Below are 18983 nucleotides of genomic sequence, written 5' to 3' on the forward strand. Positions count from 1 at the left end.
TACAAGGAAACTTTGGTTGAACGGCTCCACTCTATACTTACCTTCAAATGATCACTCTCCGAGTTCCCCTCGAGATAGCAAATGACGCAACACGGACCAAACTCGAGTCCGTGAGGGCTGCGCCTCATCGCAGAGGTTTTACCATCGCAATCTATGCGTGGGTAAAGACCCGGCGGATGGGCCAAATCGGCGACGAATCGATCGAGATGTCTTCATCGGATGTCGGAAGTTTTCATCCGGTGGGGATAAATTGGATCAAGCTCCGGTTATCAGTCGATATGGGCGATGTACGATTGGAAACTGGAAGAAGACGATTACTCACAGGAACTTCAGAAAGATTAAGAAGGAGATGATCAAACTCAAGTTGCGTTCTATTTTGCAATCTGCCGTTCTCTCGGACTACTTCGGACTTCTTGTATTAAGTTTCTATGGATGTGACTAATTATTCTACATCGAGGGTGGCGAATGCTCTGTGCACATCAGTCTTCAGAAAATGGCACAGGTTTTGCACTCCGTATTTACTCCCTCCCTGATGGGTTCAATGGACTAATGGTTAATATCACCTCATTCTTGCGCCTGCAAGAGCCTATCTGTGCAAATCTTCCACTGGGTATCATTCAGCGGACCACCAGATAACGCGATCCGGGATCTGAATTCCAAGTGTCTGTGCTCATTTCTTCAGCATTGCCCTGGCTGATCTATTTGGACAATGCTTTTGTTCCACAATGTCTCACTTTTGTGGCGAGGGAAGATTGTGGACCATGCTGCAGGTGGTCCTGAACTGTACCTCTTCGAGGGAAAGCTCAACAGATTGAACACGTCAGGTCTGTTTCTCCATCTCGGGCTTTGTCAATTGGCTGGGACAGATTCATGGTCGTAAATCGTTCAATTCTTTGCGCTGTAAGAGACCTGCTGAGGGTATATATGTGCATTTTGACCATAGAGGATATTAAACCGTGTCAAAACTATTCTTTCTCTCCACCATCGCTTCGCGCATAAACGGGCTCCGGGCTCGGATCTCCTTCCCATATACAATAAATAGAGTAGGAGCAAAGGACAGTGCTAAGGAAATGAATGCCAGGAGGGTGCTCGCCCATTGGAACCCAAGGTTCGAGTACATAGCCATAGCAGCCAGAGGCACGAAGGCAGAGAAAATATTCTCACCGCAGGCAGCGATTCCTATTGCGCTGCCCGAGTATTTCGCATATGAATCTACAATGTAGTCGGAGATCCCAGTGACAACGATCACACTGCCTGCACCTACCACTCCCAGCCCAATTGCAGGGGCGATCCATGGGAGATCAGGGTATGAGGTCCATGCGTAAATGAACATGCCACCAGACAGGCCGAAGATGCCGCCCACAATGGCGAGGTATAGTCGTGCTTCGGGGATGGGAGTACCGGGCACTTCTTTGTTGCGCGAAGCGGAGCTGAAATACAGCTTTGCAGAGAACAAGCTAGCAGCCCAGCCAATGATCTCACCGATCACGATCGCGCCCTGGACATAGCCACATTGTGCTGCACTCCAGCCGTAGAGACCGGCAAAGACTTGCTCGACTGACTGAGTGAAGAGGTATAGTGTGCCGATAGTAAAAGAAGACCACATGACAGAGACAAACACAACAGACTCGGTAAAGAACATGATAACTGGTCGTGTTGAGCTACGAACAATGATCCTCCACATCGAACTTCCTTCACTGTCAAGCTCGTGCTGGGTATAGGCCAGTCTGCCTTGTTCGCGCAACTTCTTCGCCCGTTTTCCCAAGATGGCGATCCCCCGGCACTCCTTGAACAAGAAGAAGTAGACGGGGAACAGGGCACCAAGCCAGATAAGCTGGAGGTATCCAATCCATCGCCAGGACAGGAACTGAAATATCGGTGCTCCAATCACGGGACCAATACTGCTTCCAGCGACATAGCCTATGATGTACAGGCTAACTGGGATATTGCGTGCTTTTTCTGAGTCCCAGATATTTCCCGTCACAGTAGCAGATGTATTGGCTAGGATAGAGACGCAGCCTCCAGCAAAAAACCTTGTCACCACCAAGGTCGCAAAGCTTTGGGCTACGGCTTGAGGAATGACGAAGCATATGAAAGCGAGCCAAGTAAATAAGAAAACGTATCTCACGCCGAAGTCTTCCATCAGTGGGAGGATAAGAATAACGAAGCATGCGCCACCGAGAGCCCAGGATGCGACGGGCCAGTATGAATTAGGAAACGAGGCATCCGAGATGCCAAATTCTTCGTTGATGGCTTCGTGCGCAACGGTAATGATTGTACCGTTCATCATGGTGATAAAGGTGGTGAATGAGGCCAATATTGTCATGGTCCATTTTTGAAGGAGGGACCAGTTGTATGGGTTACCCGGGTCTCGGGGCCCATCCCAGTCAACGATTTCAATATCAGTGGTGGGATTGGCGTGGTCTGCAAATTCCGTTAGTACCGTTTGTGGAGTTTCGTCATGACCTGTAGTTCTTCAAGTGGCTCATACTGTGTACCTCATCGATATCGTGCGATATATCACCTCGGGTGAACATCATATTCGCCACGCAAACCTTGAACTCGAACTGCTCTGGCAGTATCGAATATTCAAGACTAAATACCCACACCGAGTCCCTCCGCTATATCTTCTGCGTATCGAGCTCCCCTCTCTGTTTTTTGGCCTCTGCTTCGACACCAAGTCAGAGTTAACTAGGATGATCTCACTTCTTTGACTAATCACTGCCGATTCCGGAGTCCAGCAAGATCGCACGCTAAAGACTATAGTTGATCACCAAACCGGTATGAGGGATGATCCAGCAAAGATCGAGGAACTGAAATTTAAATAGTACCATCTCGGATGCTCGATCCGAGAGACTTTCCACTTTTCTTGCACCATCATGAGAATGGCCACATAGACGCTGAATTTGCAGGTAAGTCCCACCGGGACCCAGTCTCTCCAGACAATGACCTCTTTGGGACTAGTGCCGATGGAGCCGCATTCAGTCTCGAGGTCTGATTCGCCTATCGCTCGAGAAGGATCACATGATCTGCCAAGGCCTGCCTACTTCGGTCGTCAACAGGATTCATTACACAATTACTTGACATATAGTTAGTTTGCAAGGTTGTATTGGTGAGGCCGCACCCCGTCCTATGCTACATTCAAATGGAATAGCTCACAAGGGGATCTATCAAGAGACCTGTCTCAGTGGAGCATGTTGTAAAACATCATTTTGTGGCCTACTAGCTCATCTATATGTGGCAATTAGGCATATTGGTCACCACGATCTCCAGACGAAATGGGAGGCTGCCACCTAATTCGTGTTCAAGCTTTTCCAAATCAATTGACCTCGGCCAGTAAATGACCACGTCGAAGTGAGAAACCTGTTGTACGACCATTAGCGGCCGTAAGAGCCAAGCCAAGCCGCCGATATCAGGATCAAAGGACAGCCAGAGCTTGTCTCTGGTCAAAGAGATTTTGAGGTCTTCAAGGCCCTCCATTTTGGAGAGAATGTCACATGCCCCCCTCCAGTACCACAAGTTGAGTACGGGCCATCTCGTACTTCCATATTTGGTGTGGAACATTGGACTGATTGCCTCTGTATCGAGGTGCAGAGAGGAGATCGATTTCAAACGGTGTGGCAATATCACTTTTTCCATGGCGACTATTGTCTGTGTTGATCTGATACTGAGAGTGCTTCCTCTGTAGAGCAGATGGATGGATTCGGAATACCTAAACGGCTGTCAGAGAGTAAAAGCAGTGACACGGTGATTTGAAACAACTTACATTCTCCTACAAGATTGCAAAAGCCCAAAGAACCCTCTGGAAGAAGAATCAGAAGGATCACCTTGGTCGACCGAGCGGCCTCCCCGGTCGGTAGGCTCCCAGCAGTTATGCTGCCACCCCCGTGGGGAATCAGGCTCACTACAAGGGATGCCGCACAGTCGGTAGCTTGTGATGCCTACATGAAGATCGGCGCCGTCAGAAGGCACAATTATTTGCCGATATATAAGTTGTCGCAAGTTTGGAGGTAGTCGGAAGAATGGAGATTGCAGTTGGTCAAATGACCTCTGGCGCATACAAACACCCTTCCAGTGCCAATGCGAGGACGACTTGGGAAGTGGAAGGGTCAACGCACGTTTGCGACCGCGTGGTAAAGGTCTAATGGCCTTTTTTGCTTTGTGCTTTTTATAAAGCATGGACGGACCCGATACCATATAACTGACGCCCATGAAAGGGTAGTAAGTCAGATAGATGAGTACCATGAGCCATCTGCTCATTGGAAAGCCAGATGTCATTTTGGCAAGAATGTTCTCAACTATCGATGGCTGTTCAATGAGGTTAGCCCTGGGGTCTCTGATTTGAAGAATAAGAGCCACAAAGAACATTCCAATTGAGTGCATATATTCTCAGGGCCAAGGCTCACATGGGCTGATTTGAGAAGGGCCCGGAAGACACCGTGAGTGGAGCAGGCAACAAATAGTATTCTGCGACCCCACCTTGAATGGGGCTTAGCTTGTTGATCCCTCATGCCGGTTCGTATTCCTACCCACTTGATGACTTGGTCCTTTTATGGACGAACTGCTTGCTACATGGATCGCTTTAGAGGATGACTGAGGTGCCCAGTCTGGGGCGGCCCCCGGGAGTTCAAACAGCTTTCTGGTCAAGCACACATGTCGTGTTGATGAAGTTGAGAAGACAAGCTTTAGGGAACTAATTAGTTAGAAAGGAAGTATGGTATGTCCGTTGACAGATATATGGCATCAAATGGCAATATTCCCTAACTTTCCCCCAGCATAGGAATCGCCGTGTCAACACCGTTGAAAATGCGAGGTCATGAAAAATGACTGGGAAAAGGGGTCTAGACAAAAGCCGTTTACAAGGTTATATGTCAAGGTAGCCCTAGAAGCGCGCTTCATCTCACATCGCCATCTTGACTTCACTAATTAACGCCACTCAATAGGTATGGCGGGGAGAAAAGCTGGCAACAAGTGTTGGTATCATAACCTCGCCACCGCAGCACCCTGTTCCACGGAAGTTCTTTCCCCGCACTTTGCAATGTGCAATTAAAGAACGGAGCCTCGCCTTCTTTCAATCTTCGATCCATCCAATTTCTATTCCCAAATCTTGATCAGAGTACCTCGACCGTCACAATGGTCTCTTCTTCTATCGATGCGAACCCACTGGATCCCAACTCTTCTCATCAGGGTTGTCGAACAACCGAGCAGTCTCGCAATTTGCATGACCTAGACATGATCATTGATAGAAATATTGCGCCGTATGTTGGAAGACACCAGAGAGTCATTTACGAAGCACATGGTTCTAACCTCGAAAAGATCTCCCCAGACAAGGTGTGCTGAACTGGCTCAGCAACATGCCCTAGAAGATCTCCACAACATGACCGAGCATGTCACTGTCCGGGATCGCGATGAATCAGAGAGTATGACAGAACCCAACTGGCTTTCAATGTTGTATTTATCTAACAGCCAAGATATAGGGCGCGGATCTTTCCGTAATTCTGTCGATCGCGGCACCCAGGTTGAGCCCCGTCATCCCGAGGAATAACTTGGTGCTTGAGGCTAGTGTCTGGCTTTCAAGGAAATGTGTGTTCATATGGAGCTAGTATGACTTTATAGCAAGTCAGTATCTAAATTAACAATATTGAATGAACTCATGAACTGAATATGGCCGGCGTAGCTTAACTAGTTCGAGGAGAATGAGATCATCGTGACCCAATAACTACATCGGCCCCGCGAAATACGTCACATGATTTACATCCCATTGGAGACCGGTAATCCATACCACAGGATTATCATGTGATAAAATATATGCAGATGAGATCTATTTTGCGTATCAGGATTATTTGCTATATCTGTAGCCGAAGCTGTTATGATACTATCCTAGAGGCTATCTTAAAAGGGGGGTCATGTGGCCTCTCGAGGGCTAACATCATGGCCCAGGCGAAAAAGCATCGTCCCGATGCGTCTTGGGAGATGAAAAGGAAGAGAAACGAGAGGAAAACACAGGAAGAAAGAAACCTCTCAATCTTGCCTTCGGCGGGCCCTGGTAACCGCGGGCCCTGGTAACCCTGTTTGGGGGAGCTAAGCCCTTAAACGAGCTATCCGGCTCGCCGGGATAGCACTCGTCGCCAAGGGTCTCAGCCTCTTGGTCTCGGCTGCCCCTAGCCATATTGAAGTACTTGGGTTCATACAAGACTTGTTCTATATCCGTAGGGTTTCCATATTTCGCTTTCAGGTTCGCCAACATGACTAGATTGTCATATCCTGGCTTAGCGATGACCGCAAGTGTATCTGTGGCAGTTGGCCCTATCTGTAATGTGCGGAGCTTCTCCTGTATATCCCTCCACGCCGCGAGGGCGTCATCGTAATGTCCATCCACGGCCAAGATATCCATCCGGATATCAGCCGCGAGGTCGAGGTTCCTGGCCAGGGTGGGGAACTGCGCCCTATGGTCTCCTGTGGGTGTTACAGCCCTCACTCCCTTGAGTTCGTCGATTAGATCTTTTAGCGTAGGATTGAGCTCTTTCAAGAGCTTGGTGTCAGGTGCCTGGCTCTTGAGGTTGATCACTGCAGTCAGGCAGAAGCGGCCGCGAAACAGTATTTCATATATCTGCAGCTAGGCCTGCGCACCCATCTTGTTTTCCGTGAACTGAATTGACGGTGTTCTGCAGCAGTGTCCGTTTTGGTGGTCTTTCCATAAAGCCCGGCGGTTTCATTTCGCAAATTCCATGATCTGCTAGGACGGTTGGTATTATGGTAAAAGGCTGCGAGCTATGTTTCAATAGCTCGCTGAAACGAGAATGGTGATATTTAAGCTCGGTGTTCGAGAAAGAGTGTTCGCAGCAGGCACTAAGGCCAGCCGCAGAAAATTTAATATCTTATTCCCTCATGTTTGGTGCTGGCTGGCGACGCATGACGCGTTCGGAATCGAGGACCAAAGGAGAATTTTGAACACCTCGACAGTGATGACGATTCCCCTGGCTGAGATAATTTGCGTAGCATTATTGGAGGGCCTTCTTAGATGGCGGGAGATTGGAGAGCAGAGTGCGCTGGGTTTCACGCCTGGGCTTCTGTAGGCCGCGGGTGGATCTCAGACTGTGGAGCTGTGAAGCTTTATAATAACTCTTCGCTCAGGAGATCTTTGGATGCAGAGAAATATCATTAAGTGTACTGGGTTGTCAAAATTTGTAAACCACCAGTATGTATTCTGAGTTGAGCGTTTGACTCGGAAAATCCTTGTCTCAATGACCAATGATGGCCACTCATCGTGGGTACAGACATTGGGGGAGGGGATATGGGGGCGGGGACCGATCGGCTGCTGTGGCGCAAGTTTGTCCTTGGTATCGCGTGGCCGCATGTAGAGTGTAGGCTCTGGGTAGGCTGCACCTCCATTGTCGCTGATGATAAGAACCATATGGTAGCCTAAAATGGAATAGTGGAATACTTGAGTAGCCACGGCGTTCGACAAATACTTAATCGAGTTGGCAGTGATAGCTAACCGAGTTGACAGGGCTTAATCGTAAGTGTCACCCGTCTGACCACCAACCAATTAGAACGACTGGCCGAGTTGATCAGAAGGCTTGTCATTAGCGGACGGCGGTAAGCTGCCCGCTAGGGATTCATTGTGATTAGGAGGTCTGTGAGCTTATCAGACATTGTCTACTCACTGTACTATGTTGACGGTTATCATAGGTTATCATTCGGGTTCATTCTGCTCGGTCCGCTATTTTCGCAAAAAGGAAGGTACACGCGGGCCTTGTCCAGATCGACCCTGAATTCGCCGCTTCATAAGTCGAAGTCGTGTTCCGAAAAATCATACAATTTCAGTCCTCTATATTTGTTCGCCCTCCGGATTCCGTCCACCTCACTATGACATCTGTCTTTCGGAATGGCCGGATCTTTGCACCGAACCAACATGGCGAATTTGCCGAGGCTATGATCATCAAAGATGGCCACATTTCTTACGTGGGCTCCCTCGATAAAGCAGACATACCCAGAGACGCGAATCTCGTGGACTTGCAAGACCGGGTTGTGATCCCCGGCTTCATCGATGCGCACGTGCACGTCTTACACTACGGCGCATCGATTCAAAAATTGAACCTTATCGCATGCACCTCTCTTGACCAGATTCGCGAAGCAATCCAAGCGTTCGCCAAATCAAACCCTGCACTGCCCCGAATCCTATGTCAAGGATGGATTCAGTCGTCTACGCATGGCGTGGCCCTTGCTGGTATGATCGACGACCTCGATTCCAGGCCAATTTACATCGACGCTTTCGATCTCCACTCCATGTGGTGCAATTCCGCCGCTCTGGAAGAAATGAAAGTCCACGATGCACCTGACTACCCCGGTGGCACCATTCATCGTGATGAGAATGGGAGAGCAACCGGTCTTCTCGACGAGTCTGCGCTGATGAATCATGCATGGCCTTTTGTCGAGAGTCTGTACTCCAAGGAAGATCGACTAAGCCACCTGGACTCAGCGATTGCAGCTTACAGCGCCGCTGGATATACCGGCATTGTCGATATGGCTATGGATGATAGCTCGTGGGAGCTCTTGAATGAGTATCGACGGAAGAAGCACATCCCCTTCCATATCGCTGCTCACTGGCTGATTCCTTTCGAAAATGACAAAGAGGCTCACTTCCGATATGTAGATCGTGCAGCTGAACTCCGAGACAAGCATAACACCCCCGATTTCACTGTGGTGGGTTGCAAATTCATATGCGACGGCGTGGTAGACGGCTGCACTGCTGCTCTGCTCCAACCATATACCGGCAAATCGGATCTCGTGGAGCCTATTTGGCCAGAGGCTATGCTGAAAGATGCCGTGGAGCGGGCGGATAAGGCCAAACTGCAGTGTGCAATCCACGCAATTGGAGATAGAGCTATTCGTCAAGCAATTGATGTGTTGTCACAAGTTGGTACCCCTGGTGCGCGACATAGAATTGAGCATCTGGAAATGACCACCTCAGAGGATGCCAGGCGGCTTGGAAAGCTAGGCATCACGGCTTCGGTGCAGCCGGTGCATTCTGACCCGAAACTTTTCAAGGCTTGGCCGGGTCTAGTTGGACATGACCGATGCAAGCGAGCTTTTGCTTACAAGGACTTTCTTGACGGGGGCGCTCCTCTTGCCATTGGAACAGATGCTCCAACTGCACGCCATTTCCCGTTCCCTAACCTGTATAACGCGACTACCAGGCGCTCTGCCCTGGAACCAGACACCACGGATACCGTCAACGAGCACTTTGGTATTAGCTTGGCGCAGGCAGCTACTGCTGCCACGACGGGAGCCGCATACGCTCGATTTGCTGATTCTTGGACTGGCAGTCTTGAAGCGGGTCTGAGTGCAGACTTCATTGTAGTCGATATGCAGTGGTCGCCAGATAAATTACTTGAAGCAAAGGTTTGTGAGACTTGGTATAAGGGAGAAAGAGTATTTGATTCAACTTCGCGTCATGCTTCATGACATGAGTTATGAAATCACCGTCTTAAGGACTCTAGGTCATGGTCTCAAAAGAATCTCACACCTCGCGTTCGACAAGAATAATGCACACCTTGAATAAACATCCTCAAATATCATCCTTTTGAAGAACCTATGAAACCCCTTTGCTCCCCCAGCATTATATGCTTCCAAGCGAGTAGCTCCCATGTTCATGAGCATGGATCAGGCCGTCGTACTTTGAGATATTGATGTAGCATAACGAGGATATACATCGAGTGTTTAAATAGTGAGCTTCTTAAGGCGGGCCACGCGTCATGACGAGCAAAAGGCCCGGGAGGTCAGACTCGACATTTCGGACTTGCAAGACCTCGTACGGATAGCCGCGGTATCCACAAATAATATTTCCCTGTTGAGTAGATGTATGGCTTTCCCGTTCGAGATTTTTTCTCGTGCGCAATGCTACAATATCCCCCAATTGATTTGGCAGCCGTGATCTTTCGATACTTGAGCGGACAGGGGATGATGTCACGAACATAATGGGACATCATAAACCCAATTATAGTGTGATAGAAGGCCAAACGTGCAATCCGCGCGTCATGATAAAGGTGACTCCGTCCACACATGCTATCCTAGTCATTGGGAGGCAAACAGCGAGTGGCAAGAAAGGTAGCCAGGGGTCCGGCTTTTTCTTCCGGATGTTATGATTAACTTTTCCCTAGGAAGTTGCAGTAGATATGTGTCTTGTTGCTTTGAGAGGCAAATCGAGAGCCTCTTTGAGATGGTATTGCGTTGAAAGGTTGGCTCTCTGATATGCCGGAGATACTGTTGCACGACCCCATTGCTCGATCGGGAAAGACTGACCTGAGCATAGTTATTGTCTGAGTCCTGGAACCAAACGAAGGCCCTACCTGGGACACGAATAGGGAAAACCTCTCACATTTCTAACCATCTGTAAGATTTGGACCTAACTAACTACATACCAGGAGGCGGGTATTATTAGCGCCTAATGAGACCGAATCGCATGTTCAGCAGCAGTACCCCAACAGAAGAACCTCAAGCAACAGAAACCAATGAAGGGCCTCATATGAGCGGCTCAGTTTTTGGGAATCCAATTGGAACAGTCGAAGAAACCAGACAAGCGCATTATGCACGTATATTAGGTCATTCCCCCGGCTTTGCTCTGGAGACCCGGAACTTCAACCGAGCCTAGAATCTACTGACGTTGCGGACTAATCTCATTCAAGTTCTCGACCATCCTGCCAACTCCGACATCATGCAGTACAGATGGGTTGCGAGTACCTTATTTGCAGCTATTGGGATTGCCTCCCCCGCTCCCCAAATCCCAGATCTTTCGAACCTCATCCCCACCAGCATTGAACAGATCCTCCAAACAGCTATCCCCACCACGTGGGCCGATGCCTTTGCTACTGATCGGGCCTTCTTCTCTTCTGCCGTCAGTGCAATGCAGTCCGGCAGCTATCCTGACTGGGAAAGCTCACTGCCCACCGACATGAGCGGTTTCTTCACATCTGAAGTCCAGGCTGAAATCTCCAGCCTGACCGTTTCTGGAGGCTCCTTCGCTGGTTCTTATTTCTCGAGCCTTCTGTCCTCGGCGACGGCTACTCAGATGAACACTGCGGTTACCACTGATGCTTCCATCAGCGGCGCTTCTAGCTCCGGTGTTTCTACCTCTGATGCTTCTATCTCTCGTTCCTCTATCTCTGGTTTTTCTAGCCCAGGTGTTTCTAGCTCCGGTGCTTCTAGCTCCGGTGCTTCATTCGGTCCCTCATCCAGTAACTCTAAGATGACAATGACTGACTCTCCCTCTCAATCTGTAACTGCGTCATCTACTGCTACGACACAGAGTTCTTCTGCCGCATCTACGCATGCTTCTGGTAGAGCTGCCATTGGTCTTGCTGGGGTTGCTGGAATTCTTGGTATCGCAATCGCCCTTTGAAACGGACTCTAAAAGCATCTTAGTTGGGGAAAGGCACTTGGCCGCGACACGAGCTCGGGAAAGTTGCATGAACTAGTATATAAACATTATTATCATGATCTCCTTGTGATTTTTTCTGATATTTTTCTCGATATATATCGTGAAATTCACTTGATCTTGTGTTTTGACGGATGGGTTGGTGGATAATGAATTTTGTGCATATTTTGTAATCAGTGACTCAAATCCATGGATTCAAGTTTCGCAACAATATACCGGTAGCTTCTAGGAGACGTGACAATAAGCGACTTGTAGTGTCCACAGGCTATTCATATTTAGCTGAAGCCAGAGCTAACTTGAAGTCCAGCTAATACCCAATATCCCCCAATCAGCTCTCTTGAAGAACGCATAAACGTAGTTGCGCAACTTTGTCTGTGAGATGCAGCAGTTTGGACGTTTAATTCGTTCAGATCAGCACATAATAGGTATGTTGACAAAGGTAACCAGTACAGAAAAGGTGGCTCAAGCAAGTCCTTGCTAAAAGCTTGGGTCGATATTACACTAGGGTACTCGAACATAGACTGCAGCCAGCGTTCATAGGGCGGGGCCGAGCCCTTTAGTTGCCAAGTTTCATAAATGTAAAATTTCAGGGAAAATTTCCCTACGGGTCTAAACTTTGACTCTCGGTTTGCGGGCGAGAGGCTCCACACGGTCAGCACCTTCAAGTTCGGTGCCGGTAATATGCGTGCGGCGAATGGCGCCGATGGCAAGACTCAAAGATGCCACTGGCGAAGATATGACAGGATGCAGCACCAATAACTAAGAAAGACGTAAGAAAAATCGGTTTGATCCGCTATCGGTGGAGCCTTGATCAAAGGTAGCATACGCTAGCACTGCAACTTGCTGGTGTTTCATAGCACGCCATTTTGCTCCCGCATGAGGCATATGAACAAACCATAAAAGTTTATAAAAGATGCATCGGCACGCCACAAGAGTATTCATACATGCTTTTCCTAGGTTTAAATATAAAGGAGTGTTTGGGTTTATACCGAGAAGACTTCGAGATCGCTTAGAACACCATGGCAGACGCGACCGTCTTGGCCGCGTCCTCGGTCTTCCCGCCGGAGAAGCGTGTCTGGTATCGGAGTACACTTTTTAATGCGACCATCATTGGAGGTGTCGGCTTCCTAGCCCCTGGACTATGGAATGCCATGTCGTCCCTCGGTGCTGGGGGAGCAGAATCGCCATTTCTCATCAACGCCGCTAATGCGCTCGTCTTCGGATTGAGTATGTGCTCAAAAGATTCGAGTCCGCGATGGTGACTAACAAAAGAAACTCTTTTAACAGTGGGTTTTCTCTGCGTATTGGGTGGCCCCATTGCGAATCGCATTGGTTTGAACTGGACGCTGTTGCTGGGAGCTGTTGGCTACCCGATCTACTCGTGAGTCTGCTTCTTCTCCAAACGCGCACGTACAAGAATGGTCACTGAACTCTCTTAAGGGCTGCTTTATATACCAATAACCGCTATGTGAGGACCCTCACGCCCAAAATCTGAGTTCGTACTAATATCTGCGATAGGGTAATGTTTGGTTCGTGCTGGTCGGAGCAGTTGCCTGTGGTCTATCGTGAGTGACGGATTTCAATTTGTGAACGGGCACAAAGTCGCTGATTCTCAGAGTAGAGCTGGCTTGTTTTGGGCCTCAGAGGGCGCAGTGGCCCTTGGCTACCCTGAGCCAGGCAAGCGCGGAGCGTACCTGAAGTGAGTGTCTCGAGCCCTTTTTGCTCTCCTATTCGCTCACCTCAGATAGTATCTGGCTCTGGTTCCGTACAGGAGGTCCACTTCTGGGAAGTGCTATTGTCCTTGGCCTGAATCAGTATGTTGAAAATTGCTCAGAAGGGCACCTACTATCAGATACTAACTACAGTGCAGTTCCTCGGTTTCTGCCGCGAAGGGAAAGATCGGGTCAGGTAAGTCATAATCTCCAGCATACACTCGTGAGTTTGTTGCTGATTGAGATATTAGAAACCTACCTTATTTTCGTTGCCTTGCAATGTCTTGCAGCGCCTCTGGCTGTCTTTCTTACTGCCCCTGAAAAGGTTCAGCGAAACGACGGAACGCAAGTCAAGGTGATCCGGCAAGAGTCGTGGCGCGATGAATTTCGTGAGCTCTGGCGAGTCTGCGCCCGCAAGAATGTATGTATAATCAAAGATGAAGGTTGACCATCTCAGCACTGACCGTGCTTTTTTCAAGATCTTACTTTTGCTCCCGGTATTCTGGGCTGCATACTTCAACCAGTATTCTGGAAGTAGGTCTACCTCTTTCGGTGCCATCACGACTGCCGGACTAATAGCCGTCGACAGATTTTGAGACATACTACTTCGGAGTCCGGGCTCGCGCTCTGATTGGTCTAATTAGTATGTATTCGCAAACGAAATCGACGAATAGGCAAAGCTCATACCATTTCCAGGCTACCTTTTCGCTTTGTTCTCCTCGTGGTCTATCAGCTGTTTCCTGGACTACAAAGGTCTACCAGTGAAGAGTCGAATCACTTACAGGTAAGATACTCTATTTGAATATGATTTGCTTAGCCATGCTGACTCACAGAAGCTTCTACTATGTGATCGTAGTCCATATTATTGCCTGGGTATACGGCTGGGTCATCCAAGAGAAATACACGGCAAACCCACCCGCTCTGGACTGGGCGGACAAGGGCTTTACGGAAGGCATGTTTGTAGTTCTTCTATGGCGTGAGTATGAACCATATGTTCATCGACGCCCTCGCTAATCTTTTTCGCAGAATTTTCGCAACAAGCGCTTCAGAACTGGCTGTACTATTTACTTTCGACGACGACCGATAACATTTCCGAACTATGTGAGTAATAGGAGCTCAAAGGTTTTAATTGATTATTGTGTCTAACAGGTTTCAGCGCGGTTATCGGGGATCCTGCGAGGCCAAGAGAGCTTTGCTCAGGCCGTGTCCTTCGGTCTCAACACTCGGGACTGGTATGGAGGACGAGTTCCCCTTGCTGTGAACACAATACTCCTCGGTAAGTCAGGAAGTCCGTTTTCCTCGCTTATTTTCTTCTTTTGTACTAAGAGAGAGAAGGTCTTGCGGTCTTCCCGACTTGGCTAGTGGTCCAGAGTCACGAGCCAGTCGACCAGCATTCCGTGCAGCAGAGCCATGGGAAGGATGAGGAGCACGTTTCTGTTGTAGGAGACGGCCATACGGCTCCCCTATCACACGATGGTCAAGTTACAGTTGTCGGAGAGCAGGTCAAGGCGAACTGATTATAGTCTTTGGTTATGAGAGATAGCTTAGAACAAATCTCTACTGGGAACAGCGCGGGCCTCGAACAAGTCTTAGTACCAGTTACTCACTTAAACACTATGTCCTGCATCGATATCGTTTGGGCAATAGGGTTCACATCAATCACCGTAAGTCTCAACCGACTCTGATGGCAAGTCCTATCTCGCTCATTGAGCAAGATAGTCTGGATTTCCAGGCAAATGGACTGGCTTCCGCTTCTGAGATCTTTGACAGTATAATATCATTCAAAAGAATGTATCATGTATCTCGTACAATCATTTCGAATATCCAAAAGACTTTTGCTGAAACCCGCTCTCGAGCTAATAAGACTGGAGAGTGATGAGCCAATCAGCGTGTCTGATAGCGCCGGCTGTTCTCCGCGCCAATGCTATAACCCCGCGGCGATTTTACACATTTCAACGCGACCATACCGGCTCGAAGATGCAGAGCGAAGAACGGCCCTACAAGTCCCATGTGAAGCCCGCGTGTCTGCCTTGCAGGCGACGCAAATCTCGCTGTAAACTCGAGCCAACCACCACGGCATGTCTTATGTGTCGAGCCCATGGGACTGAATGCTCGTTCCCGGCAGAGAAGCGTCGAAAAACGGCTCCTCGAACTCCGAGAAGACGGAATTATGAAGGAAACGCTAGCGCTTCAGAAACACCTGTTCCGGGCACTGAAACTGCATTAGCACCTGACATTGGGGTCTTGCGGAATGCATCCTCCCGGAATCATCCTTTTTCAAGCCCAACCGTCAGGAATATGCATCAGCCTGCTCGTTCGGAGTGGGGCCCGCCACCAGGTGCACAAGAAACGCCTCTTTCTTTGGAAGCAGAGGACGACAATCCCCACATAGTCGGCCCGGCCGTCGTGGATGATAGTCATGTCCTGGCAGACTACCTCTCCGGATTCTCTGGGAGCCGCGGAATTCGGTCTATACAACCGATACAGCCAGGGTGCTCATCGCCCATAGTCTTTACGAAAGTGCAGAAGCGACCAGTGGGGATAATGCTCAACTCCAATCCGGCGTTGCATAAGCTCCAGATTGTTGAGAAACTAATTGAGCCCTGGTCATCTCACATGGTCGACCTGTGAGTAGGCCCCACACTGAACTGACGGGCAAAGATCTGATGAGTTGTATTGTGCAGTTATTTCCAGAAGATAAACAATTGCTTCCCTCTTCTTGATGAAGCCAATTTTCGGTCGCAGTATGCTAATGCAAAAGACCGCATTTCACCGGCTCTCCTGGCCAATCTGTACGGGCATATGGTGGCTTTCTGGAGATGCCATGATGAGCTGTCACAGGCGCGCCGCCCTGACGACCGATTCATTTGGAATATTGCTGGAGAAACGATTTTCTCGGAGCTACACCTGTCGCCTGGCATATCTACAATAACTGCGATCCTTCTCAATCTTGGGGGTCGACCGACCACCTCGATGATTGGCAATGGGATCATCTTGGGATCAGCAATGGCACTCTGCTACGCTCTGGGCTTGAATCGTAACCCGCTTCCATGGGATATCCCGCTATCTGAAAAGCAGCAAAGGATGAAAGTGTGGTGGTGTATGCTCATAATTGATCGCTGGTAAGTTCTCTATTCTTCTGAAGTAATACTCCCATGGGCAAAATGATTAAAAGCAGCTCGCTCATAGGTCGAGTCTTGCCTATGGGACACCGCCACATATCAAGCGCGCACAATCTGATGTTCCACTCCCAACAATAGAGCTACTACAAGCTAGCAATGAGGGAAGCCCAACCAGAGCGTTAGAGGTCTTCATCGCACTGGTGAACCTGACGACTGTGCTTGATCACTGTCTTGAATACGTGTACAACATTAATTCGGAGGGCCCCACGAAGAACTTGGACCTAGAACTCAATCGATGGATTGAAAGCCTCACGGGAAATGTCCGCAAGATCATTATCCGCGGCACATGTCTCGAAATACCAGGGGCATCCAACCTGCGCTTAGCCTACCTGGTAATCAAGCTCCTCTTACGGCGCTTTGAGCTCGATCGAGAGAGGCAACGGCCAGATCATGATCCAGAGGACCTGGCAAACTACCTGATTGCTGCGCGAAGAAGTGCAGAAGATATTGTTGTCCTCGTGCAAGAGCTCGAGGACTGGCAATTAGCAGATTTCTGGCTTCCTATTGCGTCTTTCACATTTGTCACAACCGTCACATTCTTAATTCGCTGCGCACTGGAAACCGACCAGAGCTCAACCGGGCTTGCCCAAAGTCCGTCTCTTCTGATGGCACGCGATTTCCTCAACTCGCTATCGCAACATCAACGAAGGGTTGGCTGGGATCTAGCAGATTTATGCCTTGCGCAGCATTCTGAGGTTGTCAACAAGCTGTTGACTTCGGTACCAGTGGATCATGCGTTTAATGATGCCAACATCGAGACTCGACAACCATTCATGCCGGACATGGCATTCATTGACACGATGTTTCCCAGCATATGGGATACGTTGCAAAGCATGTAATATACAGGGTACCTCGAAATGTACCTGATCAAGAAAAATACTCGTGAATACCATTATCTATCTATGATTTGGTTCCGAGGGTTCCTAGAGTGGAATTGTCCCCGTTGTAGTTTCAAAGGCCTTACCCAAGATTTCCAGACCATGCCGCAACTGATCCTCGGTGATAGTGATAGGAGGTGCAATTCTAAACACTCCTCCAAAGCTGGGGTGACTGCTGAGATTCGCCCATAGACCCAGTTCATAGGCACGATCACCAATCGCCCTGCCCAGCTCCAGTGCGGGAGTCTTCGTCGCACGATCCTGGACGATTTCGACGCCTGCCATGAGGCCGCGTCCTCGCACGTCGCCTATACAGCCATACTTCTCCTTCAACTTGTTCAGCCCATCATGAAGAACGCGGCCCATCGCACGAGAGTGTTCGACCAAGTTATCCCGGACCACAATCTCAAGAACCTTGTCTCCCACAGCCGCAGGCAACGGATCGTTCACATGGGTAGTATAGAAGCAGAAATCGCGCTCTGCACACACGGAGTCGATTTCCGCGCTCGTCACCACGGCGCTCAAGGGCAACCCGTTCCCCAAAGTCTTGCTCAGCGTCAGAATATCCGGCACGACGTTCTCATGATTAATCGCCATGAGATCTCCACAGCGCCCCACCCCCGTCTGAGCCTCGTCAACAATAAGAAGCATGCCCCGTTTCTCGCACTGCTTCTTCAGCGCAGCCAGATACCCCGGGGGCAGCACATGCATCCCCCCGAAGACTGGATACACTCGACAATACAAGCAGCCAGCGAGCCGCACGACTGCATATCCACCATCCGCCATCCATACTCCATCTCCGCCTCCCAGTCATACGAGCCATCCACCCGCCGGAACACAGACCGATAGCTATTCGGAGGCGGCAGCATCAACATCCCCGGCATCAGCGGTCCCTGGCCCTTCCGACCAAAGTGGTACTGCGCTCCGAGCGCCTGCGCAGTGACGCCGTGCCAGCTCGCGCCGAGGCCTACGATCTCGAATCTCCCGGTATACACCTTCGCCATTTTAATCGCGGCCTCGTTGCTCTCGCCGCCAGTCGATAGGAAGAACGCCTTGTCCAAGCCAGGCGGGAGGAGGGTACAGAGTCGCTCGCCCAGACTGATCACCGGGGGCGACACCATCCCCGAGAAGAGATGGTCGAGGGAGGCTGCATGATCGGAGATCACTTTGACAATCTCGGGGTGGCCGTGGCCTAGCAGGCAGGACATTTGGCCGGAGGTCCAGTCTAGGATTTTGTGGCCAGAGGCTGTGTATACGTACAGGCCTTTGCTGCCCGTGATGACATCTTTGTTGAATTGGGTGCCGTATTTGAGGAGGTATTTCGATGTCTTTTCTTGTAGAGATTTTTCGTTCAAGTTTTGATATAGATGGGGCTTATCGTCGGGGTTGGAGGTAGCAGTATCGGGGCTGGGGTTGATTATGGTTGCTCCTGGAGCCATGTTGATTACTTGACGGGTATTTGGATATACCAGATAACCTAGAACATGGGGGAAATCAGAGAGTCTCTCCCTTATATCCCAGAGCAACTGCAACACCCCCGCATGTGGCTCCATTTGATATCTTGGATGCGCGGAGATCAACCAGTTTTCCGCGGCCCACGGGCTGGAAACCCCGCGGGCATTTACTTATTTACTCGTAGACATAGAATCTAAGAACTCCAGCCTTATTGAGCGTAGTAAAATGTTGTTGTTTGTTTTGTTTACAAATCAAGTAGAGAATGGAAGTTCGGGCAGAGAGGTTTTGGGCACCTAAAAGACATCACGTAGGAAGATTG

At 49.5% G+C, this 18983-nt stretch overlaps 9 protein-coding genes across 9 annotated transcripts; 4 read left to right on the forward strand and 5 right to left on the reverse strand.

Annotated features, from left to right (window-relative positions):
• Window positions 1-949: 949 nt before the first annotated feature.
• N7468_003442 (uncharacterized protein) lies at window positions 950-2540 on the reverse strand (the record flags this gene model as incomplete). The annotated part of the gene is made up of 2 exons (XM_058472739.1): window positions 950-2424; window positions 2492-2540. The coding sequence occupies 2 exons, from the start codon at window positions 2538-2540 to the stop codon at window positions 950-952; spliced, it is 1524 nt and encodes a 507-aa protein (XP_058331742.1).
• Window positions 2541-3231: 691 nt separating this feature from the next.
• Window positions 3232-3480, reverse strand: N7468_003443 (uncharacterized protein; the record flags this gene model as incomplete). Its single annotated transcript, XM_058472740.1, has 1 exon — window positions 3232-3480. The coding sequence occupies one exon, from the start codon at window positions 3478-3480 to the stop codon at window positions 3232-3234; it is 249 nt and encodes an 82-aa protein (XP_058331743.1).
• A 282-nt stretch (window positions 3481-3762) lies between these two features.
• On the reverse strand, window positions 3763-4278 carry N7468_003444 (uncharacterized protein; the record flags this gene model as incomplete). The annotated part of the gene is made up of 1 exon (XM_058472741.1): window positions 3763-4278. One exon carries the CDS (start codon window positions 4276-4278, stop codon window positions 3763-3765), a length of 516 nt encoding a protein of 171 aa, XP_058331744.1.
• A 1651-nt stretch (window positions 4279-5929) lies between these two features.
• Window positions 5930-6634, reverse strand: N7468_003445 (uncharacterized protein; the record flags this gene model as incomplete). Its single annotated transcript, XM_058472742.1, has 2 exons — window positions 5930-6567; window positions 6631-6634. The coding sequence occupies 2 exons, from the start codon at window positions 6632-6634 to the stop codon at window positions 5930-5932; spliced, it is 642 nt and encodes a 213-aa protein (XP_058331745.1).
• Window positions 6635-7869: 1235 nt separating this feature from the next.
• Window positions 7870-9468, forward strand: N7468_003446 (amidohydrolase; the record flags this gene model as incomplete). The annotated part of the gene is made up of 1 exon (XM_058472743.1): window positions 7870-9468. The coding sequence occupies one exon, from the start codon at window positions 7870-7872 to the stop codon at window positions 9466-9468; it is 1599 nt and encodes a 532-aa protein (XP_058331746.1).
• A 1249-nt stretch (window positions 9469-10717) lies between these two features.
• Window positions 10718-11401, forward strand: N7468_003447 (uncharacterized protein; the record flags this gene model as incomplete). The annotated part of the gene is made up of 1 exon (XM_058472744.1): window positions 10718-11401. One exon carries the CDS (start codon window positions 10718-10720, stop codon window positions 11399-11401), a length of 684 nt encoding a protein of 227 aa, XP_058331747.1.
• Window positions 11402-12456: 1055 nt separating this feature from the next.
• Window positions 12457-14666, forward strand: N7468_003448 (uncharacterized protein; the record flags this gene model as incomplete). The annotated part of the gene is made up of 15 exons (XM_058472745.1): window positions 12457-12664; window positions 12725-12818; window positions 12878-12905; window positions 12956-13002; window positions 13059-13136; window positions 13186-13251; window positions 13308-13345; window positions 13401-13570; window positions 13629-13683; window positions 13739-13792; window positions 13846-13933; window positions 13986-14125; window positions 14176-14250; window positions 14306-14425; window positions 14476-14666. The coding sequence occupies 15 exons, from the start codon at window positions 12457-12459 to the stop codon at window positions 14664-14666; spliced, it is 1452 nt and encodes a 483-aa protein (XP_058331748.1).
• Window positions 14667-15126: 460 nt separating this feature from the next.
• N7468_003449 (transcriptional regulator family TF) lies at window positions 15127-17170 on the forward strand (the record flags this gene model as incomplete). Its single annotated transcript, XM_058472746.1, has 3 exons — window positions 15127-15776; window positions 15834-16239; window positions 16376-17170. The coding sequence occupies 3 exons, from the start codon at window positions 15127-15129 to the stop codon at window positions 17168-17170; spliced, it is 1851 nt and encodes a 616-aa protein (XP_058331749.1).
• An 84-nt stretch (window positions 17171-17254) lies between these two features.
• On the reverse strand, window positions 17255-18648 carry N7468_003450 (class-III pyridoxal-phosphate-dependent aminotransferase; the record flags this gene model as incomplete). Its single annotated transcript, XM_058472747.1, has 2 exons — window positions 17255-17931; window positions 18117-18648. 2 exons carry the CDS (start codon window positions 18646-18648, stop codon window positions 17255-17257), a joined length of 1209 nt encoding a protein of 402 aa, XP_058331750.1.
• Between the last annotated feature and the right edge of the window lie 335 nt (window positions 18649-18983).

This window comes from Penicillium chermesinum (assembly GCF_028974085.1).
Source record: "Penicillium chermesinum strain IBT 19713 chromosome Unknown utg000003l:1.0-5111272.0:1.0-5115320.0, whole genome shotgun sequence".
Classification (NCBI taxonomy): domain Eukaryota; kingdom Fungi; phylum Ascomycota; class Eurotiomycetes; order Eurotiales; family Aspergillaceae; genus Penicillium; species Penicillium chermesinum.